At 42.2% G+C, this 23,284-nt stretch overlaps 1 protein-coding gene across 1 annotated transcript in view; it reads left to right on the top strand.

Annotated features, from left to right (window-relative positions):
- The window catches only part of GPATCH2 (G-patch domain containing 2), a 122,875-nt gene extending 114,588 nt beyond the window's left edge, over positions 1–8,287 (top strand). Inside the window, exon 10 of the mRNA XM_037140640.2 lies at positions 4,422–8,287. Coding sequence (XP_036996535.2) covers positions 4,422–4,651 — 230 coding nt within the window. The 3' untranslated portion in view covers positions 4,652–8,287. The remainder of the gene's footprint in view (positions 1–4,421) is intronic.
- The last annotated feature ends 14,997 nt before the right edge of the window (positions 8,288–23,284 follow it).

Genomic DNA, 23,284 nt, shown 5'->3' with positions numbered 1-23,284 from the left:
TTAGTTATTCTATTTAAAAAACATTAAAAAACAAATGGGAGTAATTGCAAAATGAAAAGAGAAATTTGACATTTTTATTATGAAAAAATCTTGATAGTTATAAAATCACTAGTTGGGTTAAACAGCAGATTAGACACAACTGGGAAAAAAGTGACTTTTAAGAGGAATATTAAGAAACAAACTAGAAAGACCACAGAGGGATTAAAATATGAAAAATGTGAAAGAATAGGTGGGGGACTTGAAGGAGAAAGAAGTTCCAACAGTTGTCTAAAGAACTTCCAGAAGGAGTAGAAAGAATAAGGGGGCATAATATTTAGGAGAATACTGACAGAATTCAATGATATTGGCAGTTTTCATAACTGAAAAATATGAACTTTCCTATTCAAAAAGTACAAGGTTTTTTTCTTTTATCAAGTAGTAAAGTCAAACCTAGACACACTGTAATAAAACTTCAGAACTCCAAAGAGAGGAGCTTAAGAGAAGCCAGGGAGAAAAGGTAAAACCTAGCAAAGAATGAGGTTATGCTGGCAGGCACCTTAGAAATGGGTATGATCCGGAAGGTGAGGTAATACTTATAGGTGAGGCCGAGGGAAAATAACAGACTCAACCTAGAGTTTTATATATGGTTAAACTATTTCCACACAGGGGGATGAAATAAAGACATTGTTAGGGAAAGACTGATTATTATTAAATTTAATACCTCAGACAGAAAAAAAATACATAATTAGAATATCAAGAAGGAATTGGGATCAAAGTAGTTGTTAAATGTGCATGAAACTAAAGTAATACTGAATAAGAATGATGAAGATGATTCATTTGAATGTATAAAAGTCAGGTGGAAACAAAAAAGGAAACAGAAATATATGGGAAAAGCAAAGTAAAAGCAAAATAAAATAGCCTTTTATTATGTTACCAAGTAACATGATAAAAATAAATCCCAATAGATCAGTAATCACAATAAATGTAAATGGAGTAAACAAATCAGTTAAATTTAGGGATTATCTTAATGAATAAAAGAAACGAAACTGAAGGGATGCTGTTTACACCAAGTACAACTAAAACATAAGTTGTAATTTCAATACAGCCAAAGAAAGCTAGAGTAGGTGGATTTATATCGAAATGAATCCTGCGGTATTTCAGGAGGGTTGAACTACTCCCTTCAGACAGACTTGCTATTCTGGTTCAGTCTAGCAGTTTTCACAGGAGATTGAAATTTGTGAAGAGAATAAAGTCTCAGTCATTTGGGGAAAATGCGGCCAGAAGAAATGACATAGTAAAAAATTTGAGTGATATATTTTAGGTTCAACAGTGACTCAGTGTTTTATATATATATATATATATAAAACATTTCAGTCTGAGAAGGAAATATGGATGTTGGAAACACTGGTCATCTCTAAGAGCCATAGGTTAACTAGGTTCTTTCAATGTTGTATATGCTGGATATTGTTCTTATGCAAGTGCAGGGAAGTTAATATTATAATTCACATGCAATCTGATTAGTTTTTTAAACGGCATGAAACAGCATCTCTACTAAAACTGTTCATTTCATTTGTCATTAATTCTTACAGGAGGCCATGCAGGTAACAGAAAGCACAGGCTTTTAGATTTGGCGTAACTGAAGGTGGAATCTTAACTATGCACTGTCCCGTGCGGTCAAGGTCAAGTTACTCCCTCTCTCTGAGGTCCATTACTGCCCTGCCGCGTACAGGGCAGACAGACTCTAACTGGCCCCGCTACCGTACAGCAAACGAACACACCTGTTTGCCTTCAGAACCAACTCCGTTTCATTTTGAGATTTGTATTTTAGTTTGTTGAAAACCTTACTTTCCATATATAATCATTCCATAAGAAATGTATTTCTAAAGAGCCAAAACATCTGTTAATAAAACTAGTCCCTTCTTTAAATAAGTCTATACAGGCCATGTCCTTCACTCTGTACTGAATTTTTATCACTTCAGGAAAAAAAAAAACTAGTTTTACATCACATTTTTCTTAGTTAAAAAGTGTTCTGAATTTATGAGCAATTAACCATTTGAACTGATTTTAATTAACAAAATTCACAAGAAAAACGCCTGGATTACTGCTTATAAAATGTAGAATGGTCTGAATTAGTAATGAAATAATGATAAAAATATACTTGACAAAGACCAGTGACACCTGCCACTTTCTGTGCTTATTGTTGTTTCTTCTTTTTTAAAAACAGTAAGCAAAAACCATGTTCCTAAATCAGTTACTGAGAATAGAGGACAGTATTATGGCAAGTTTAATGGCATCGCCACTAATAACAATGGCCCCGTTCCTCAGCTACCAGTGCGGGGGGGGGGGGGGGGGGAGGGGATGGGGATACAGAGGGAGCCTGGACCACTGGAGCCCTCCTGCGCACACACGGAGCACGGACTCACCTCCCCTTGCACGGGCTGTTTATCCAACATCAATACAACACTTTAGCAGCCAAATTACTAAACAAGCTGCCAATTAGGCTTGCAGTCAGCTGGACAGATTAGGAGCAAAGAGAGGCCCACACAAGATTTTCATCTCTTGAGCCAATTACGCAAGTGAATTGCCATCCACAATAGTTTTGGGAAGAGTTGAGAGGAAGGGCCAGCTCAGCTCTAATAGTAGATGTAAGAGATCCGAGGAGAGAGGGCTGGGAGCAGGGGCCTGCGGAAGGTTATTGCTCAAATTGCCGAGCAGGAGGAGAGCCTCCTAGGAAAGGGCTTAAAGGATTTAGCGCTGCCGGGCGCAGAAGACAGGAAATTGTGGTTGGAGTGTGCAGTGCTGAGGTGGAGGTGGTTCCCTCTATGTCTTAATCTCATAAAAAAAAGAAAGAAAGGATGAGAGACCAACATATTTTATTCGAGAGTCTTTTTCCACGAAAAATGAAGTATTGTTTTTCTTTTTTATTTTAAGGTTGTATACAAAAGCCATTGCTTTTTTGTTTTGTCTTTTTCATGAATCAGTGTTTCTATGTGGAAAGAGTTAGCGTTTGAGAAATTTAATGTTTCTCCTATTTTGTTTCTATTTTGTAAGTACAAGATAATGCTTTATTTTATTTTCACTAAGAGGAGAAGTAAAACCAGCATTTACCAAATAAAATAAACCAGAGAGGGTATATTCTTTTCTGTCTATATAAAAACACAACAATCCTAGGCCATCGCACTTGAAGTATCCACCTTTTAAAATCGTGATAGCAAATCAATTATCATTTGCTGTTCACTTCAGAACAAACGGTTGCCACACTTCAGCAGTTTTTGCAAGAATGTTTAAATGGGTCTTGTGTTTTTCCTAAATATGACATTTTAAATCTGAACTTTTGCAAGCGTGTGCATCATCAATGTGATTAAACAGGTCTGTAGCCTAGAGTAGCATCAGAACTCTGACCTGATTTCAGCTCAGAGATGGAAGTCAACTAATTTGGAGCAACCACTAAAAACTCAGGGATGTGGGACCGGATGGATGCTAGTGCCCTGGTGAACCTTGTGCAGCTGATGAGTGGCCGTTCAGTAGAAACTTAGGCACCTTGGAGATCTATCTACCTTGGTCACCACCCTAATCATAATTTCAAAGTAAGAATGTGATGTCTTCTTTTGTTAGTATATTAAGGAAGCATTTTGATGCAAGGCTTTTTTTACTTACTTTTGGTAAATAAAAGGTTCATGTTCTACATTTCTGCATGCCAATCTGCACTTCTTGGTCCCGTCCCCTTTTACACCCAGCCCTCCAACCCCTGCCCCTCATGGCAGCCACCCATCTGGTCTCTGTGTCCGTGAGTCTGTTTCGGTGGTGCCAGGTGGGTACTGGAAATATCAGGGGGGGGGGGCACTTTATCAAGTACATGATTGTCTAACCACTGTGTTGCAGGGCGTCCAACCTTTTGGCCCCTCTGGGCCACACTAGAAGAGTTGTCTTGGGCCACACATTTAAATACATTACAACATGTAATCTCACACACACACACACACACACACACACACACACAAACCCTCATTTTAAGTAAATTTATGAATTTGTGTTGGGCCACATTCACAGCCCTCCTGGGCCGTGGGTTAGACACCCCTGCATACAAAATAGTATTGAACGTAAACCACAATTGAAAAGTAAAATGTAAAGTTCTTTAAATACAGTGATATTAACAGGATTGCAACTATTGTTAAGGTCACAGCCAAGCTTCATTTTTCTTTATCCATTTACAAAGCCCTTAGTAATTGCTGGGTTGGTCAGGGGTAACTTAATCAGCTGCTAAGTGGTAGAGCTGAAACCCTAACCAAGCTCTTTTCTCCACTGGTCTCTCAACTATGACAAGCCCCTCCCCTCCAGGGTACCTTGTTGAAAGAAAAACTTTAAGAGAAATGGGCTTTCTTAGCCTGGGAGTCTCCTCACCTGTGTCAGTACTAGTATCTTCTGTCATTTTACAATTTCAGGGTTTGTCGGAGAAAATGCCCAGCCCATCTCCGAAAACAACATCGGGAACCGGATGCTCCAGAGTATGGGATGGACCCCTGGCTCTGGCCTCGGACGTGATGGCAAGGGGCTGGCGGAGCCCATTCGAGCCCTGCAGAGGCCGAAAGGATTAGGACTGGGATTTCCTCTACCGAAAAGCAACCCGGCAGCCGCCACCCCCACCGTCCCCGCCTCTGGAAAATCTGCCTAAGGAAAGCCAAGAAGAAACAATCCCCAGTTTTCATTCAGGGTCTCTGCACCCCGTTGTTCTAACATGACAACATAGCTGCCGTTCTTGACGCAGAAATCCCTGTACCTGGCCTTGGACTTGCCACTCTTGCTTCCTAACTACATTCAGTCCAACCACAGTGATAGAAATGTGATTTCATCACAGTCCACGGTGCTAACGGACAAGCCTTGCCCCTTTACAGGTTTTCGTCGACTTTCAGCTGTTCTAGGTAGAAAGACCAAGTCGTTTCCCTTATTTATTTTGATCTTGTATGTCAATAATGTCTAATGCTTTTAGCTTGATTCATGGACATGCGTGTGTGTGCATATGTGTGTGTGTGCAGTTCCGGGGACAAACATGAGCACACTTCTGAGCTTCTCAAGTGGGACAGGTCACAATGGTTGTGTTTCGTGCCATCCTTGTGGAGGGTGGCTCAAAGATCCATCGTTGCTTCAGTGAAGCCCTAAGCAGGTCTTTGATCGCAAGGCTTGTTGATTTTATACCAGTTGAATTTGGGGGGTAGGGGTGGGGGTGGAGGTTTGTGTGTATGTGTGTGTGTATGTTCTCTAGCGGGGAGAGGCACCCATTCATCTTCTAACCTCAGACAACGGAGTATGAAGTTCGAAGTTGACCAACCACAGCCAATATTCCTTTCTGACATTTTGACAAAAATAAACCTCATCACTGTTATCACCAGAGTGCCCTCCATGTTACTTTAGTGCATATTTTATACATTTTACCTCACTGAGAACATAAAATAATTATTGCAAGAAAATGTATTTTTTGAATTCCTCCTGACTGAACTGTAAATTCTGTGAATCCAGACTGACTTCTACCTCTCTCTTCCCAAAGGTTGATTTTTTTTTTAAGATCAACTCAACTGTAGTCAACTGATTTTACATTTTAACTATTGGTGTAAGTTAGAATATTGAGTCAATGTATTTGAAGATTTAAATGGCTCTCCCAAGAATGCAGATTTCTGGCAGCGACCCGACCCATGTACGAGGTGAACAAAGATGAACGTGATGACTTGCCCTTTCCCACATCTCAGCACTTACTGAAAAACCACACAAAGCGAGTCTCTCTTATTATGCGCCTGGTATTGCTATGTCTGAACCGTCTGCTTCATGACGTCAGAGATTCTACATTCTCTTAGTTTAGAAGAGGTTGACTTGTTATCTATCACCTTCATTATTAAGGACTAATAATAACATTCTGTTTAATGACTTACTGGTCGAGTAAAGGCCAAGAGAACACATGTGAACCACCATTATGGTGGGTTTTTTAAGTCTTTGGGTTTTTTGGAGCAGCGTGAGGTTCACAGCAAAATTAAGGTGAAGGTCCGGAGGTTTCTCATGGACCCTCTGGCCGCACACATGCACAGCCTCCCCTATGATCAGCATCTCCACCAGAGTGGTACGGGCTCCACTTGATGAATCTACATGACACATTTATTACCACCCGGAGTTCACAGCGTTACGGCTGACTCTCAGAGCTGTATGGGCTATGGGTTTGGACAAACGCATAATGACATGGATGCACCACTGTAGTATCCTCATACAGAACAGTCTCACTGCCCTGAAATTCCCCTGTGCTCCGCTTTAGCAGATTCCTGAAAATTTCTAAATCCCCAAGAATTGTTTAAAGAAGCGAGAGGGGTTTGTGCATGTCATAGACCTTTCACAGAGAGTCCCCTCAAGAAAACACTGCCAAGCAGGGAGAGGAAGGGCGGCCTGATCTTTGAAAAACTCAATCATTTGCCAAATGTGTATGTTCTTCTAAGCATTATCTTCTTTCCTTGGGGGTATTGTGGTAACAGGACAGGACTGATTAAAGGCACTATACACTACCAGGTATGTTAATCTTTTGAAGCGTTCTTATTGGATAAAGTAACTCTGCTGTATGATTACTTAGAAATTTGCCATTTAAAAAATTGGTTTCTGTTAAATAGTCTCAGTGTAAGGGGGGAAAGCTGAGAAACTTTGTCTGTATAGCAGTTTAAAACTTCCTTATTGTAGTTTATAGTGTTCTAGGGTCTGTTCCAAAGGAGGATTTTCTTCCATAAATTTTGAAGATCTACTAAAACCCTTGAAGGTTGAAAAGCCAAACTGGGAGCCGCTGCTAACACACCATGAGGTTGTTTTGAGAGTGATCGCCAACTCCCGAAAACTCGGCTGGTTTGCATTTCGCCAGGTTCTAACATTGCGAGGGAGAAGAGCAGAGCAGACCCCATCCGGGCACGAGCAGACTCCTTCACTAAATACTGCAGTCTCCATGGATGCTTTTCACCGTTGCCCTTCTAAATGGCTACCAGGGACCAGTCTTCTGAAGCCACACCACTAAGATGCTCACTGCACTTGGGTTGTGTCCTCTGACACCCCGTCCCCATAAAAATGCAACTGCAGAGTTTCAGCCAAGAAAAGAAAGATCCAGATCTTTACATCTAGAGCGCTCTATGTAGCTCACAGAGGACTTAATGCATGAATTGGTACTCAAAGTGGAGAAGGGCTTACACCAGGCTTCCCTGTGCTGTGCAAAGGCACACGCAGGAGGCACACACACCCGCCCCATCCAGTCCTTAAGAGAAATCAACACAGACCTGATCACCTGGTCAGGTGACTGCCTGATCGTCATTGGAGAAGTGGGCACAATTTAAAAATGGAATTTGTAATGCAAAATAAATATCTCAAGATATGAAATCCACTAGTTTATTTGTTATATACAGTTATAGGTAATTTTTACCAGTTGCTATGCCCATAGAACCCGAAGCATCCACAGCAATTGATAATTAAGAATGCATCATTCATATCTCCTGAAAAAGGTAAGACTTTTCTCTGCTCCTTCATAAAACTATTCTTCCATTCTATAGTATCTAAAACCGCATATCAAGTTAATCGGTTGTACTAAAAACTTTAGAAGAGTACATAAGTCTCTTCCATACTATCTAAATTATCCACAAATTAGCAAATTCATGCTAATGAATGATCCATGCTCAGGCTGAGCATGAATTAGCAAATCAACTGTTTGTCTTTATATACTTCTTACACTTGAAACTGACCCTCCTAAGTGCTGGGGTCATCTGTCCATCTGTCCATCCCTCCCTTCCTTCCTTTTCTTCCCTTCTTCCTTATCCTCCTTAAATATAGTTGTTAAAACTATGTTTCCCTTAGATTTCTTTGCTTCTATTGTTAAAATACATGCTACTCTTTTAAAAGAAAATCCACTGCTAACTAATATTTATTAATTGGTCTCGGCTTTTGAAAACATGGATTTTTTTAATTACTTGAACTGTGGTTATCAAAGAGAAGTTAAGACACTACGGTTAAAGATAAAGTATAAATATAGATATGTTTACAAGGCACATAGGTATGCAACAGACATACATAATTGCAAAATATGGCATTTTATCATCTATTTTAACATTGTGAATCGGTATTCTCATAACTGAACTGAAAATTGCTTCTCTTAAATATATTTTCATTTTGAGCGATATTTCATGAAAGACAAAAATCACCGGTGACATGCTCTTTAAAACCATTTCCTCCTGTATTTTGCCTTTCTTTAAAACAAAAAGTAATCTAAATTAGTACTGTAAAATGAAGTTGTTTAGCAAGGGATATTTTGACTGTTTTGTTGTATTATTTTTTCGGTAGAAAGTTGTATATTAATGATACAACAAAGAATGAAAGAATAAACTTATTGTTTAAGAATGTTATTTATAAGCAATTATTGTCTTTGTGCTTTCAATGTTTTCCTCTAAAACTAATAAAAAATAAAGTTGAAAATATTTTAAAATTATTTTTCAATTGCTACCTATTTATAATGAACATTTAATGGTACTTTTCAATTCATTGTTCATCTTTAAGCCCTGGAAAGGGCTTAAAGTTTCCAAAACATTTGAGAGGAAAAAAAATGCTAAAGAAAGTTTTGACTCACGTTGATTCTCAGCTTTTTGTGACCTTCTACCACTTTTTCCTGTTTTTGTTTTGTCTGAACCTGGGCCAGACTAAGTGCCTTAAGGTCTTTTTCCACTCAGAGACTCTGGGATCCTGAAGGAGCAAGTACAGGTCTCTCTCTGGCCACTTGAAACACCACAGCCACTCTATCTCCTTCTGAGAAATTATGTTTCTCATAAACATGCCTGGAGATTTTAAATATTTTATAATACTCATTAAAGCATGGAGTTTGTTTGCTCTAAGAAACATCTCATATGTTGATAAAATTTTATCTTTTCTCCCTAAAAACTAAGCAGATCTTGTTCAAGTGAGTGGGTTTCTTTTTAATCCACTAGGTGTTAAATACTCATTTATTTAACAGGCTCGCAGTAATATATACTCGACTGACAAGTGGACCATGAAGGCGCCTTCTGCCAGGTTCCCACTAAGCAAAGACTCATTACTTCGTGCACCTGACATTGGAAGGAGACCCAGATTCATTTCCAGTGAGTCAGTGCCACCGACTGCCAGGAGTGTGATGCACAGGTGCCACTTTCAGGTTCATCTGTGCGGGAGGGCCGTCTCCTCTCTCTGAACCATCAGTTCATATCTTTCTCTCACTTCCTGTCGCATTATCAGTGTCCCGTGTTTATGCCTTAATTTTTCAAGATGAAGTTCAGTAACAACTGAAGGCTATGTTAGGCTTTTTTTTTTTTTACTTTGAATTTTCAAGATAAATTACTGGCCTTTTCCCTGTGTGTCTAACACTTGGTTTTGTCACTATACCGTGGTGGAGACGGGACTATATACTGGCCAGCATCCTAAGTCAAGGGAACACCCAAGTCTACTGCCGACCAGTTTTCCTCTTCCTATTACATTTCAAAGAAATGATCATTTCTTTCCGAACACAGCAATCTTTAATACAAGCAGTAAGGATGAACCATAGTATACTAACTCATTACATACTTTAGAACATGCTCTACAAAAGCAAACACATTCTTCAAATGCCAGGACTCCATAGTTAGGATGAGCCAATGAGTTTAGGGGAAAGGTTTTCAGGTCCCGTTAGAAGGCTGTGTGGCTAACCTGTAATTCTCCAGTTCTTTGTTGACGGCTCTCATTCACTAGGGAAACAACACATACCCCATGTTGTATGTACAAGGTATGGGATTCAGAAAATAAGTTTTCAAATGGATGTGGAGCATTTAGGAGTGGCCATGGAAGGTGTGAAATCATAATATTCCTGACACAGCCTGTAGCGTCTGCGGGCCCTCAGCACTAAGTATAGCGGCTTGTGTTTTGTAAGGCTTGGTTCCTGACCTTCGGCATTTTCAAATGCCTCCCCTTGTCCTGGACCACTGCTAACTGCTCTCCACACATCTTCGTCCACACCACCTATTATAATAATGCAGGAAAGCTTCCCAAACAGGGGGCATCACCAAGCACTCAGAAAACCGGCCTGTGTGGATTCCCCAGCCACTGCTGTCCTCTGAGAAGTCTCCCTGACGACACGCACAGCTGGAAACCAGCAAGTCTCCCCCACCCAGCTCCGTGAGTAATTGTCTGGGCCTCGGTGACAGATGTGCAATAGACCAGCTTCTTCAGGAAAAAATTAACAGTTTGTCCAGCATGTCAGCTCGCTCTTTTCAGTGCCTGGGAGGGCTTGGCCCCATTACGGATGATTTAGAAATTGAGGCAAGCGAGGCCCCGCTGCCCACATCGGAAGCCTCCACCGGGGGCCTCATCTGCATTCAGGACTTACTTGGGGCCAGAAATTGGCGGAGGCCCTCTGGCCGCGAGATGAGTGCGGCTGACAATGCCTTGATTTGTTGCGAGAGAGAATAAATGGGTTTTTCAGAAGATGAGGAAATATCACCATTACTGGCCAATTTACAGCATTTTATCTGTTCTTCAAACGTGTCACTTTTGTTATTGTTGCCTGGTAATTACATAGTGAAACGGAAAGAAAACAAATTCTGGTTCCGTATTCCGATGGATTGCAAAATCATATAATCCTGATAAATGCCCATTTATGATACACAGGGATGAAAGGTTCATTTTAATTTTGAATGGCTAGCACAGCCATAAATAGGATATAGGATTAAATGTCTGAGAATCTGATTACCCAAAAGCAAACAGTCTTTCTTCGCTTTTGCAGATCCCGGAAAGTCAGGGAGATACCATAAGGCATTCTCACAAACAAGATTTTCCTGAGACAATACCCAAAGCCAATTCAGAATGGCAGTCTGAAAAGCGCTAGAACTTGGAGGGAAGCGAGAGCCCTGTCTGGTTCTGGAATCAGACTGTCCTAAATACTTCTCAGAAAGCAAGCAGGTGGGCGGGGCCCACAGTGGGCGAGATTGTTCTCATAAGGAGGAATAGCCCTGTGTTTTGTAGCTCGTGTTCCTGGGCACTTCCACAATCTCACCAAACAACCAGATATTAGAAACCAAGTGCTCTTTCTCGTGTTTGTTCTTCTCGCTAACATTGCTACCGCCCATCCCCTGTTCCCACTGGTGTAAAGAACTTTGCCTGTGGAGGTTGGCAAAGTGCGCAGGTAACAAAAAGCACAGAGATGAAGAGGAACGAGGGACCCAGCTCCCAGGAGCACTCCTTAGTGTCAGGTGTGGAAAGTAATGGGTTTTGCTTAGGAAGAAGCTGGCAGAAGGAGCCTTCATGGTCCACTTATCAGGTGAGCGTATATCCTGTGAATCTGCTCAATCGATGTGGATGTAACACCTGTTGGTATACCTGTGGCAGGGGAAAGAGGGAAGAGGCACACCAGCGCTTACCTGCCTTGGCCCAGGGGTGTCACGCGTCACTTCTGCTCAGGATCCATTGGCCAGCACTGGTCATGTGAGCCCAGCTGGATTTCACGGCAGCTGCATGGAGGAGGAACACACAGGTATCTGTGAGCATTAGCGGTCCCCGCCATTGTTGCTGATGCCATAACCACACCGATTCTCCATGGTCTTACTCTGACTCATCAGACTGCTGAGTAGCAAAGCAGCATTTGCCATAGTTCATTGAATGGAAGTCACCAACGATTTTAAGAGACACCTTAATTTTATGTACTATTAAGAAAGAAAGACTGTAATCCACTTAGGTAAAATGCAAATCTGATTTTAGAAATACTGAAATATGGAAAAAGTGATACAGCATATTCATAAGTATGAAATGATTGGTGCGGAGAGGAAAAACCTACGGACTGTCAGGAGGAGCCTCATGGATGGGTGGGACTGGAGCTGCTCCTTGACGAATGGGAGGGTTTGACTAGGGAAAAAGGAGGTTCGCTTTTACCTGTGGCTACCGCTCGGATGTGGACACTATGGCACAGACACTGGCGTTCTTCCAGGTGGAATTCAATGCCCAGCCCTAATGCCCTGGACATGATTTGGGGTTATCTTGTAAGTTGCAGGCTGCTTTGCTGAAGTTAAAAATAATGATAGTTGCCTTATGAGGGTTAAATGTAATGATGGACATAAAGTACCCTAGCACAGGGACTGGCACATAGTAGGTGTTTCAAATTAGGCGACTTCTCTTGTTTCCAATGTAGTGATAAATTGCTCTTATTTTATTTTATTTTTTTTACTGTTCTGGTTGGGAGATGGTTAGAGAGAGATTCACATATTTTTAGTACTTTGCTAACGGTTCTCAATGAAGGCACTGATATTAAGAAAATCTTCCTAATATCACAGCCACTGATGAACATAGCCTTAATAATAAACTTCTGCTATGACTACAAAAATTAGGTTTTTAAAAATCCGTTCGACCAAAACCCATGTAAACAATACGAGATAGAATTCAACCACCTGCTCTCAGTAATTTCTTACTACTTGACTGAAAACCATTCAGGAATCTTTGGCCACACCCACCAAGGTGTCTGGCCCCGCCCATGGCCTCTGCTCTCTACAGAAGGGGTGGTACAGAGCCCAGTGAAAGTGTCATTGGCCCTGGACTAATGCCAATGCTTTGCCAAAGTCCTCAGTGGGCTGCTTGTGTAAGATGCTTAGGTTGAAATTCTGTCTTTTCACAGAATCTTTTCGAGACTCTAGAACAGTAGCCACCAAATTTGGGAGTGCCTGAGACTCACCAGGGAGCCCTTAAAGAACTGAGATTCTCCAGCGCCACTCTCAAAGAGGCCCTGCAAATGAGGATGCAGGTGGGGAAGGCCACCTGGAAGGAGCACCTGAGGGAGTCTCCAGACGCTGGGCCACACCCATGCCCAGCCTTCCCTGGTGGACCCTCGGGGGCCGTCTGCCACCACCTGTACCGTCTCCCAGAGACAACCCTTGGGAATTTGGAATTAGAATGAAGAGATTGCATTCTGACTTTGGTGTGCCTTGCCTCTCGAATTGGACTGGGAAGCAGAGAAAGTCAGTAAGAACAGGAGGTCGTGGGTGGAGCAGAGAACGAGGATGGGAAGAAAATGCCTGGGTTTCCTATGGCCCTGGAGCCTGGTCGAAGGTTGCCAGATGTTCTCCTTACTCAGGACCAGAGGATCCTTACCGGCAGGTCCCCTGGCCTTGGGTAAAGAGAAAGCGACACTTTTCTGCAGGAGAGTGTGACACCCCAACCCACCACACAGAGCCGTTTCCGGGCTTGGAGAAGCGCAGCCCCCTTTAGGTGGTAGCTTTCCCTCAAGTGCTTGTTCACAGGTCATCGACTACTTAGCAGAGGGGAAAGTAAAAGCTGAAGTATTTGAGCCAGTATTTATTAAATATCCACCACAGACTCAGGTAAAGCAAATCTAAAATCATAATGACAGTTAATTGTCCAGTTTTTAGAGTTTTATGTTGGCAGACGGGGAGCTGAAATAACAGCCTGTCCGGACTCATAGAGGAATCTTGAGCATCGTTCCACCATGGTTAGAATTCTTTTCTGAGGCCTATTTTCAGTCCCAGAAAACACCCCTTTACATTATAATTAATGTTCCTCTTTGGTACAAGTTAACTTAAGCTTTCTGTCATTTCCCTACAGTACTAATATTCTGCTGGATGTTGGTTAATATTTAAATATATTATAAAACACTGAGAGATGCTATCATAACTTGACCAACTGAATTTTCTCTGTGCAATCATCAAAGAGTTTATATATAGTTTTAAAGGAGCTATTCATTACACTGTGTCATGTTTTTTTAAAGGTTTTATTTATTTATCTTTAGAGGGGAAGGGAAGGAGAGAAGGAGAGAAATATCAATGTATGGTCGCCTCTTGTGCGTCCCCTGCTGGAAACTGGCCTGTTACCCAGGCACGTGCCCTGACTGAAAATCGAACCACGATCATGTGGTTCACAGGCCCGCGCTCAATCCTCTGAGCTACACCAGCCAGGGCTACACTGTGCCAGGGCTACACATATTTTAATAAAGTTCTACCTTGTGTCAACAGGATATTTTAAACGACTTGACCTCACTTTTTTCTTGAACAAAGCCCAACTCCATCGATTTCTAACCCAGTGATCCCTGTCTATAGAGGAAGGCCGTTACTTCAAAGGATTCTCATAAGACTGGAGAATTCTGAGTATTAGTTACTTCTCATTTTGAATATGTGCATGAATATACAACACGATGTTTTTCCTTGAGCAGTTTAACCACGGTTATGTGGCATCACAGAGTAGAGGTGAGCATGGTAATCTGTAAAATAAGATCAGAAGTTCCTTCCTTCCTTCTCGCCCCTCTCAGAGCTAAGTGCCCATCAGCCTCGGGTTCCTGAGTTCCGCTGTGGGTGGGTGGTACGCCGTCCCTGCTAGGTTGGTTTCCCCAGGATCAGCACCGGCCCTGTTCACCCACCCAGCTCCCCGCCTGCCCCCAGCCCACCACGCAGAGTCCCTGCCTGTGTCCTTCTACAGCCAGAAGAAGGAAGAAAACTGCAGAGCGCAAAGAGCAGCTTTAGTTCCAGTGGTTTGCTTTCCTTTTATAGTATATATGGGACCTGGAGGCAGTGAGTTATAGCAGAAGGGGCCCTGGACTTGGACTGGGGAGACCTGGATTTGAGTTTGGTCCATCTCTTGTTCATTCAGCCCCATCACCTGACTGAGTATTCAGGTTTCTGTACACAGGTTTATAAAATGAAGCAGTTGGACAAGAAAAGAATGGATGTTTCTGAGTGCCTCCTCTGTGCTAGGGATCTCACACATAATTTCCTCATGAACTTCACAAAGGTCTTTACTTTGAACTTTTCCGTTAAAAAGATTAGGTAACACTTAACTTTGATAATGCAGACAAATTGGGGAAAATTTATTTAAAATTAGCAGAAAGTCTAAATTACTTAACACTATGGGCATACATTATTATTTACAGGTAAATTACTAACAATTTAATTTACCATTGAATAATGGTACATTGAATAATTTTATTTAAACTAATAGTCAAATCAGTGTTTGTATGCAAACAACATTGGTATAATAGAAAAAGTTTTGAACTTTGTATTTTTCCTAAGTTCTGTATCTCCTTGTAACATGTTTCTGCTGTTAATTCACTATCATTACAATGCATATGCGAACAAGCCCACCCCACACCTTAATTACCCCAAACTCAAGCTTTGTGGGGTCCATCAAACAGACAGTTGGCAGGACCCCCTGGTATGTGTTTCATGATATCAGGCTCCTGATGGTAAACACAGGATCACACACACTTGACAATGTGACCTCGGGCAAGAGCCCAGGCATGGTTTCCCAGAACAGTGAAAAAGAAAGTAATCATTTTTGTGTTTTTTTTTAAAACTGAGGTCCAGGGTTGTGACCTTAACTCCATACACAGCGTGAAGAATGGGACCAGGTTCAGAAAAAAATCAAGACACATGATTAAAGGCTATGGGGCTAACTCCAGGGAAGATACAGGCAATGAGTGGTGTGGAATCTGCTGTAGAATGACCACAGAAAGGGTTTAATAATCCCCAAACAACCAGAAGGAACAGATGTATTTCAAGAACTACCCTGTTGTTTAGAATGGGAAATGTATGGGTGGGTTGGTTTCAAAAAGATTTAGAAGAAAAAGACGTTTGAGTCAAAGATAAACAGATGATGTTTGAGTCAAAGATAAACAGAAAGGCATCTATTTTCATGGAAAACATTAAACTACTGAAAGTAGGGCTGTTATTACCTCTCAACATGAATTAATTGAAGCCCTACAGGAATCCGTTGAAGGAAACAATCCAGCCCGTATCTGGGGTGGTGGGCGGACATGTTCTACCACACCCGAGAGTCTGACCTCTCTGCACTTCCAAGCCACGTTGGCAGTAGGTTGGGCCAGGACAGGTTTGGGGGCACCTTCACACTGGGCACGGCCATTCTGTCCATTTTTTTGCTAATGAGTAGCCGAGGGTTTTGTTGTAGCCCTTTCTGGGTCTATTCTTTAATCTGACTTTTGCAGCTATGAAAATAACCCAAGTACATCACAGGTCATGAGCTAGGTAAACTGCTCATTACAGAGCAAAATGCGACCAACAAAGGTCCTATTCTGCCCGTGCAGAATATGTCTACCTCCCACCATCGAATTGAAGGCCCCTTGCTAAGTACTTACAGGCATCAGCCATGTACTTATCACCGAGCTGGTCGCTGTGAGACTTGATAAGAATTTCAGAACGCACTCACTGCCCGCAAGGGACTTAGAATCTCTTTGGAGACATCCGACACATATTCGAGAACGACAATTAAATATCTCATAATGAGGTGGGCACAGGCACTGGCCAATGAGACGGATGGGTGCCAGCTGTAAACAACTGACATATTGTAGTGGTACCAATGGGTGGTACCAGCCTTACTTACATCTGATTTTTTAAGTTGCAGGAAAAAAACTATGTCAAAAATGTTACATTGAACATAATCAAATGCCAATATATGTGATGACTCCTGGGTGTTGTATTTGCTCCCTCTCTCTGTCCATGGCAGGTATCAATCAGAATTGTTCTTTTTCATGGTGAACCCAGGCAGGTAAACACCATCAAAGTGAACTCTCAGGCTGAACTCTACTTAAAGCCTCTTATGAATCCCATACGTGTTACTCAAGGAAGGGGGCTGAGATAAGATACCCGGGCACACAAGTATCTCCAATGGTACTTTCTTAATATGTTTCCAGCATCTCTTGTTGCTCATCACTTAATCGAGTGACTCTGTTCTGTCCAATGTGCACGTACTCATTCTTCCCACCTCCACCTCTTCGTCTGTGGCCCTTCCTCTTGTCCGGCTAAAAGGGCTCCACAGTAATCTGTGTCCTTTTAGAATCAGGTTAAATCTCAGCTCTTTCTGCCAATCTGAGCCTTAGAACTGTTTTTATACCTTCGTAAACACAGAGCAAAAATAGTATCTAATCAGTACAAAAGGAGTGTGTCCACTTTTGGTTGTACCGTACACAACCATAGGGACCCATCATTGAAATTCGACTGAATAAATGTGTGAACAAGAGAAGAAATTTTCCAGGCCCCAAAGGCTCTACACAAAAGTCAGGGATGTTTAAAATTGCCTCAAATTTTTGAGAATGCCAATGTCAAAATAGCTGCCTGACAATTGTATATAAAGGAAATTACTGAAATGTGAGTAGAAACGAGTGTCAATATTTCACACAGGGCTGCCTCCGGCTGATTTTCTTAACTAAGAGGGAAAGTTCACAGAAATCGGTAAACAAATTGTCTGCCAGAGGTGATGAGCGAACATGAAATCGCTTTCCCTCCACTGAGTGTAATTTTGTCGTGGGGCCAGCCGGCATTTTACGAACGTTTACCTGGTGTCAGGCCTGCTGGCAACTGCGTTGTCCTGATTTAGAAATAAAGGATTGACTCCGAGGTGTCTCTACAATCTTCCGGCAGGATGATAAATCCCAATGTTAACACCCAAATAGGAGGTGAACCATTAGCCCTGGCCGCCGTGTGGACCTCATGCTTAACTCAATCTTCCGGTTGTCAGGGTGGCTGGGGGAGGCTGCTGGGCAGGCTCCAGCGTGGGCTGGATCGACACGGGGCCGCCCGTGCTCTGCTGAAGGCTGCCCGCTGCCCGATGAGGTTGCCCCCGTCCCGGGCCTGGTGGGAATGAATGGTCCCTAACTCCACAAAGTGGTTTCCGAAATCTGAATAAGAGCTCAGCTATCATCTACAAAATTGTGGCTCATCGAGTAGAAATTACGACGAGATCCTGTTTTTCACTTTGTGCTATTGGCAAGCAACCTCTGCAGAACTGATGCTTCCCATAAGCTGTCATCGGATCCAATTGTTCTGGAATATGGTCTCTGGTGTTTGATTGCAGGGTCCGCAGGCTTCAGACCGTAGGAATGCAATGCTTAAGCTTCCTCACTTATTGCCTGCTGGTGTACAAATACAGGATTCGGCAATTTAGCCTGAAGACTTAGTCTCTCCTGCTACATACATCCGCTCTGGGAGGCACCAGGGATGCAGCTTTCCACAGGCTCGGAGACAAGAGGAGGCCCATAAAGCTGGTATCAGAGCCAAGGTGTGGGTTGGCCTCATGCATAATCATCCTGCAAAATACTGTCTGATGCACCCCGAGCTATAGCTGAACTCTGGACTCCCCACCACTGAAATAAAATAAATAAATAGAAATAAGAGCCAAATCCTCATAAATGCTGAAAAGAAGCTGCTGGTCGCCAAAAGACCACTTTAATAATAGGAATACGGAAGCTGGGAACAAAAAGGCTTATCTCTGTTAAAAAAAAAGAATTAATGTAAAGAGAGGGATCAAACCACTGTATCACCCTTGCCTGCAGCAGAGGAAGGAAGTTTCGAGAAAGGAAGAAATTGCAAAACCAGAAACTATGCTGACACTCCCCAGAGAATAGCCCACTCTGTTCACATCCTTTGCCAGAATAGGTATAGAATTATTTCAAATTTCCCTTGCAGTAGAAGAATTTCTACATAACCAAAATATGGGTGGAACGGGGCTCTTTGTATAGGGGCATCCACGCTGACCTCACCTGGCAGCTAGTCCTCACTGAATTTTGTCAACCATCATGGCCAAATTTACCATATTCCCAGGCACCTTTATGATTTAGCAACCTGTCTATTTCATGAGGCTATGGTGGTCACTTTTATAGAATACTGTTTAATCATGACAGGATTTGAACGCATGTGTCATGGAAACAATGACTGACAAAATTCAGTGTGTTTATGAAACTGTGGGGTGGGGGTGCTTTTGGGGGCTCTATATCAGTGTAAGGCTGGCTGGACAGTATTTGAAAATTCTGAGAGCAGTCCCTTTCCTTGGTTTCCTTCCTGCTTTCACGGGATGTTCAACCTCCGAAGAAAAGGTGGGAGGGTAAGATGTGAGATGCAGCCGTTCGTGGTCAGATCCTGGCCTTGAAACGTGCCAGGGTGTTTCAGGCAAAGTGAGATTGTGAAGCCTTGGTTTTCTCTTTTCTTCTAGTCCCCAATTTCCCAGTGGGCAATAGTAAGGATCGAAGAAATTAACAGCACATAAAAGCATTTTAAAAATTGAAATCCTATGGAACTGTACAGAAGAGTTCACACCAAGCCCCCAAATAATTCATGTACAGCTATATTAGATGTTCAAAAATTAAAGATACCTGCTTATAGAGGCGATTAAAACAGGTTGAATTTTTCTGCTGATTCTTAAAGAAAAGTAAGGCTTCCAGACACAGCGATGGAGGTTGATGTTGTACATGGAGGGAACAAAGTCTAAACAAAGGCAAACATGTATATACGATTTGTTTGAAATCTAAAAACTCATCTCATTTGTTGAGAACGCGGACATCTACTATTAACAAAATTGTTGTCTGGCGCGTCCAGATTTTCAACGGCAACACTTCCCACTCTTTCACTTCAAATGGTGGTCACAGCAATACCGACAACCCATGTACCACGTGTTACATCACATCGGGTAAATAGTCACAGCTCAAGCTGCATTCTAGCTTTTTTTTGTTTTACACAATAGTCCCCACTGCAGACCGTGCTAACATCAACCATAAAAAAATGTCCGTTTCTCAATTCCCTGCGCTGTTCTCTTTGCTATAATGGCTGATTTTTTTATGTTAATGTTTCCATTGTTTTAATATCCTTGCTTTTCTCATTCACATCCTAAGAGATGATTGTTAGTGCCAACTCTTTTGATCGATTGCGGAGAGAAAGCACTTGTTCGAACAGACAGCCCTGGATGTCAAATGGTGATTGCCGGCAATGAATTCCTTCTCAACATCTGCGGAGACAATTCCGCCTTTTCTTCTTCCAGTTAACTCCAAATGAGAGATCTTAAATATACTTAAATAGGCTGCATATCAGCTTATACAATACCTTCATAAAAGCTAGGGTGCTAAAAACAGCAAAGTTTCTAATGCTTGTTTTTCTTGATCCAAGTAGAATACACACAGAGGTACCAAGGTAATAACACTGAAGTAACATATAATCTGCCCCTGAAATCCTAGCTAATATTGTATAATTAAAACCTTTCTCTTTCCTTTCATATTATTTTATTTTGTATTTATAAAGAGCTTTCTATTCTATCCACTGCTCTGAATTTCATAAAGTATTTATTTCATCTTAACCACTGAATCACGAAAATACAAGCATGAGAGAGTGAGGTTGCTATTTTAAACTAAGCTTTTCAAGTTTGTTAAACCCTTCTCCAAATGGAAATGCATAAGAAATATATGTGACAATTTCAGCTTTTTGTTTTTAATGTGTGTGGCAAAATTAATTCCTACCAGTTGGCTGGAACTTAATACCAGCGAGGTTATAGCAAATAGGATAACCCTAAATTAAGATGACATCGCAAAAGAAAATGTGGTATAAACAAAAAATAATTATTTTTTTCTTTAGAAGAGACATTACTGTGGATAGCAAACAATTCCAAATGCTACTGTCATTGGTTTTTATCACCTCTGTGATAGTATCTGTTATTTTGAGGCCGACATTCAAGAAACATTTCTTACCTACTACCACGGGCTGGCCGTAATTCCAGGAGCCATGTAGGAGAACCAAAGACACGAAACTAAATAAATGGCATTCCGTGCCTTACGTAATCTCCAATGATAATAGAAGAACCAGATACACAAACAAACCATTGTAATAGAGTCTGACCCCAAGCAGAAGATAGGCTTGTACAGAGCATTCCCTGAGTCCCCAGGCAGGAGAGCCCACTATTCTTCACGGGAGATTCTGAGGCTGGATCATAATGAATGAGTGGGACCACGGCAACAGAGAAGAGGGTAACAACTCAAGGAAAAGTGAGCATGGAGCTGAGAGAGCATGGTCGATTTTTAGGAAAGGTAAGGTTTTAGGTAGGAGGGGAATGAGGTGGTATGGATAGGAATAGCAGGAGGTGAAGTGCGGCCAGACAGAGAAGAGCTGTCTGTGTCTTTAGCTCTAAGAACACTAGGTCTCATCTTCTAGTCTGCAGACAGCAGGGAGAGGGCATCGATGAAGGCTTCCCAGCAGAGAGACGACAGGCTGATTGTGACGAAGAGCTTGACGATGGGAATGACTAACGTTTACAAGCGTGGATTCTAATGTGATTCATCTGCATGGCGATGCCTCGTAACAATTCCCTAAGATTAGTGCTGTGTCGTGTCTATTTTACGGATGGGAAAGCGGAGGCACAGAACCTTAGAATAAGTGCTATGCCTGCGATTTAAGCCCAGCAGGCCAGTGCCTACACTCGTAACCACCAGGCCATTATTATACGTCACCACACTCTTTTTTAGAATAAACCTGGCAGTGGGCTGGAGGATGGGCTGAGTGGGAAACAGAGCGAGCATGTGTGGGAGACTATGCATTCATTCAGCAAATATACAGGCCTGCCGTTTGCCAGTCTCTAATTTAGATACTGGAGATAACAGCGGTGGATAAGAGAGTTTCCTACTTTTCCCAGGGCTGTTATTATTGCACAGTCTACAAATGGTGTGTGCCTAAATGAAGTCAGAGATAATGTCAGAGCAAGGATAGGGGAGCATATTAAGAGGTATTTAAGAGCATGACTGGACAGGCCTTGGTGACATTGGAAAAATGAGCAAGGACAGTGAGGTGGAAATCCAAGAAGACCGAGTTTTCTAAATCGGTCGGCTGGTTGCATAATGATGCCCGTGGAAGGCAAGATCACTTTAGAAAGAAAGACAAAGACCTTCAGAAATGAAGGTGCCTTTGGGACATCTTAATGGGAATACAGGTCCAGAGAGTCTTTTTAAATAATGTTAAGCAACTATTTAAAAATATTTGTGTGCCATTTTATACCCTCCCTGGCCAATAAAAGGAGTCCTGGGATTGTAACGCACAAATTAGCGGTGCGTTAATAACTCAACACACGCTTGTTCAGTGTTTAGGAAGGTCAAAGACAGGGCCAAGCACTGGGGACCCAAGGCTGGGCAGGACAGACATGGTTCCTGGCCTTCAGCTCGAGATGGTAGGCCAAGCACACACATCTGCCCCCGACCCCATTAAAATGAACACAAAACATAATAACAAAAATAATGAAAATTCTAACAGTGCAAAAAGAACAAGAAAGGAGGCCCTCACTGGACCAGCCCCTTGGAGAGCCGCCGGCTGTGCTGAATGAGAGTAAGAACCAATAGACAGATTTGTAGAAGAAACTGCAAATCCTCAGGAAAAGCGTGGTCTTCCTGGGGAGCAGTGGACAAGCTCTGAGGCCTGAGTCAAGGCACATCCGGAGAAGGGGTGAGCTGCAGCCAACAGACAGGATAAGTCATTTAAAAACCACATTTTGAACAACTAACCTATCGCCCCTGCCACCTGAACAGGAGCGTACTTGCCTCTGACCCGAGGAAGTGACACCATTTCCTATGCAGGGTTCCCAGAGCGGTGCTTGCAACCCTCCACCTAAGACAGAAGCCCCCACCGACCTGCCCACATCGCAGCAGTGGAGATCGGCCTCTTTTAAAGCCCTCCCATGGACACAGAGCTCTCAAGGTGAATGGCGTGCCCAGCTCTAAGCAGAGCTGTACCTGCTCCCTGCACTCACCAATGCAGCTCTTCATCTAGGAACCAGCAGCCAAGGACCACTGATGGGGGAAGAGAGAGACCAGCATGAAGGAAAAGCCAGACTGGAATGAATGCTTTAACTCTAGTGCCCTGGTCAAGTGCATGGATTCTGCAAAATGGGAATTATGACTACCTTAGGGGGTTAGAAAGCTGTGCACGGTGTAGGAAGCGAATGATGCTCTTGGGCAGGACACTATTCGTATTAGAAGCTCATCTCGGTTTTATAAAGACAGACCTTCTATCTGTGTGTGTATTTGAATGAACAGTGGGTACAAGGGGAAGGGACTGGTGGCCTCTGTTATCTCAGGTGGGCACAACTAGACCAAGTATGACACGAAAGACATTAACTTTCATAACCCAAAACACAGCTTTAAAAAGAAAATTCATTACAGTTTTTAAAAATTCAAATTACTTTGATGGTTTCCAGGAAAAAAAATGGAGGATTGAAATGGGGTCAAAGAACCTGTGTTAACAATTTTAGCCTGGTAGTTTGCAATTTGCAAGGTTTCATATTCTTTTGTTTAATAGCATTACATTATGCCTTTCACAAGTATCTAACAGAAAAATTTTAAAAGTAACAATTAACCAAGCACCAAAATTCTTTCATTTAAATGCATATCTTTACTGTTGACAGTTTTTTATTTTAAAAGCATGTTTCCTCTATCAGTAAAGACACCCCACTATGATGGAGAAAAATCTCAGAAATACAGAAAGGCACAAGGAAGACC

The sequence above is a fragment of the Artibeus jamaicensis genome, unplaced genomic scaffold, assembly GCF_021234435.1.
Source record: "Artibeus jamaicensis isolate MK-2021 breed Jamaican fruit bat unplaced genomic scaffold, CSHL_Jam_final contig_467, whole genome shotgun sequence".
Classification (NCBI taxonomy): Eukaryota; Metazoa; Chordata; class Mammalia; order Chiroptera; family Phyllostomidae; genus Artibeus; species Artibeus jamaicensis.
The sequence above is the reverse complement of the archived record's forward strand: the minus strand, read 5'-3'. Positions and strand labels throughout refer to the sequence as shown.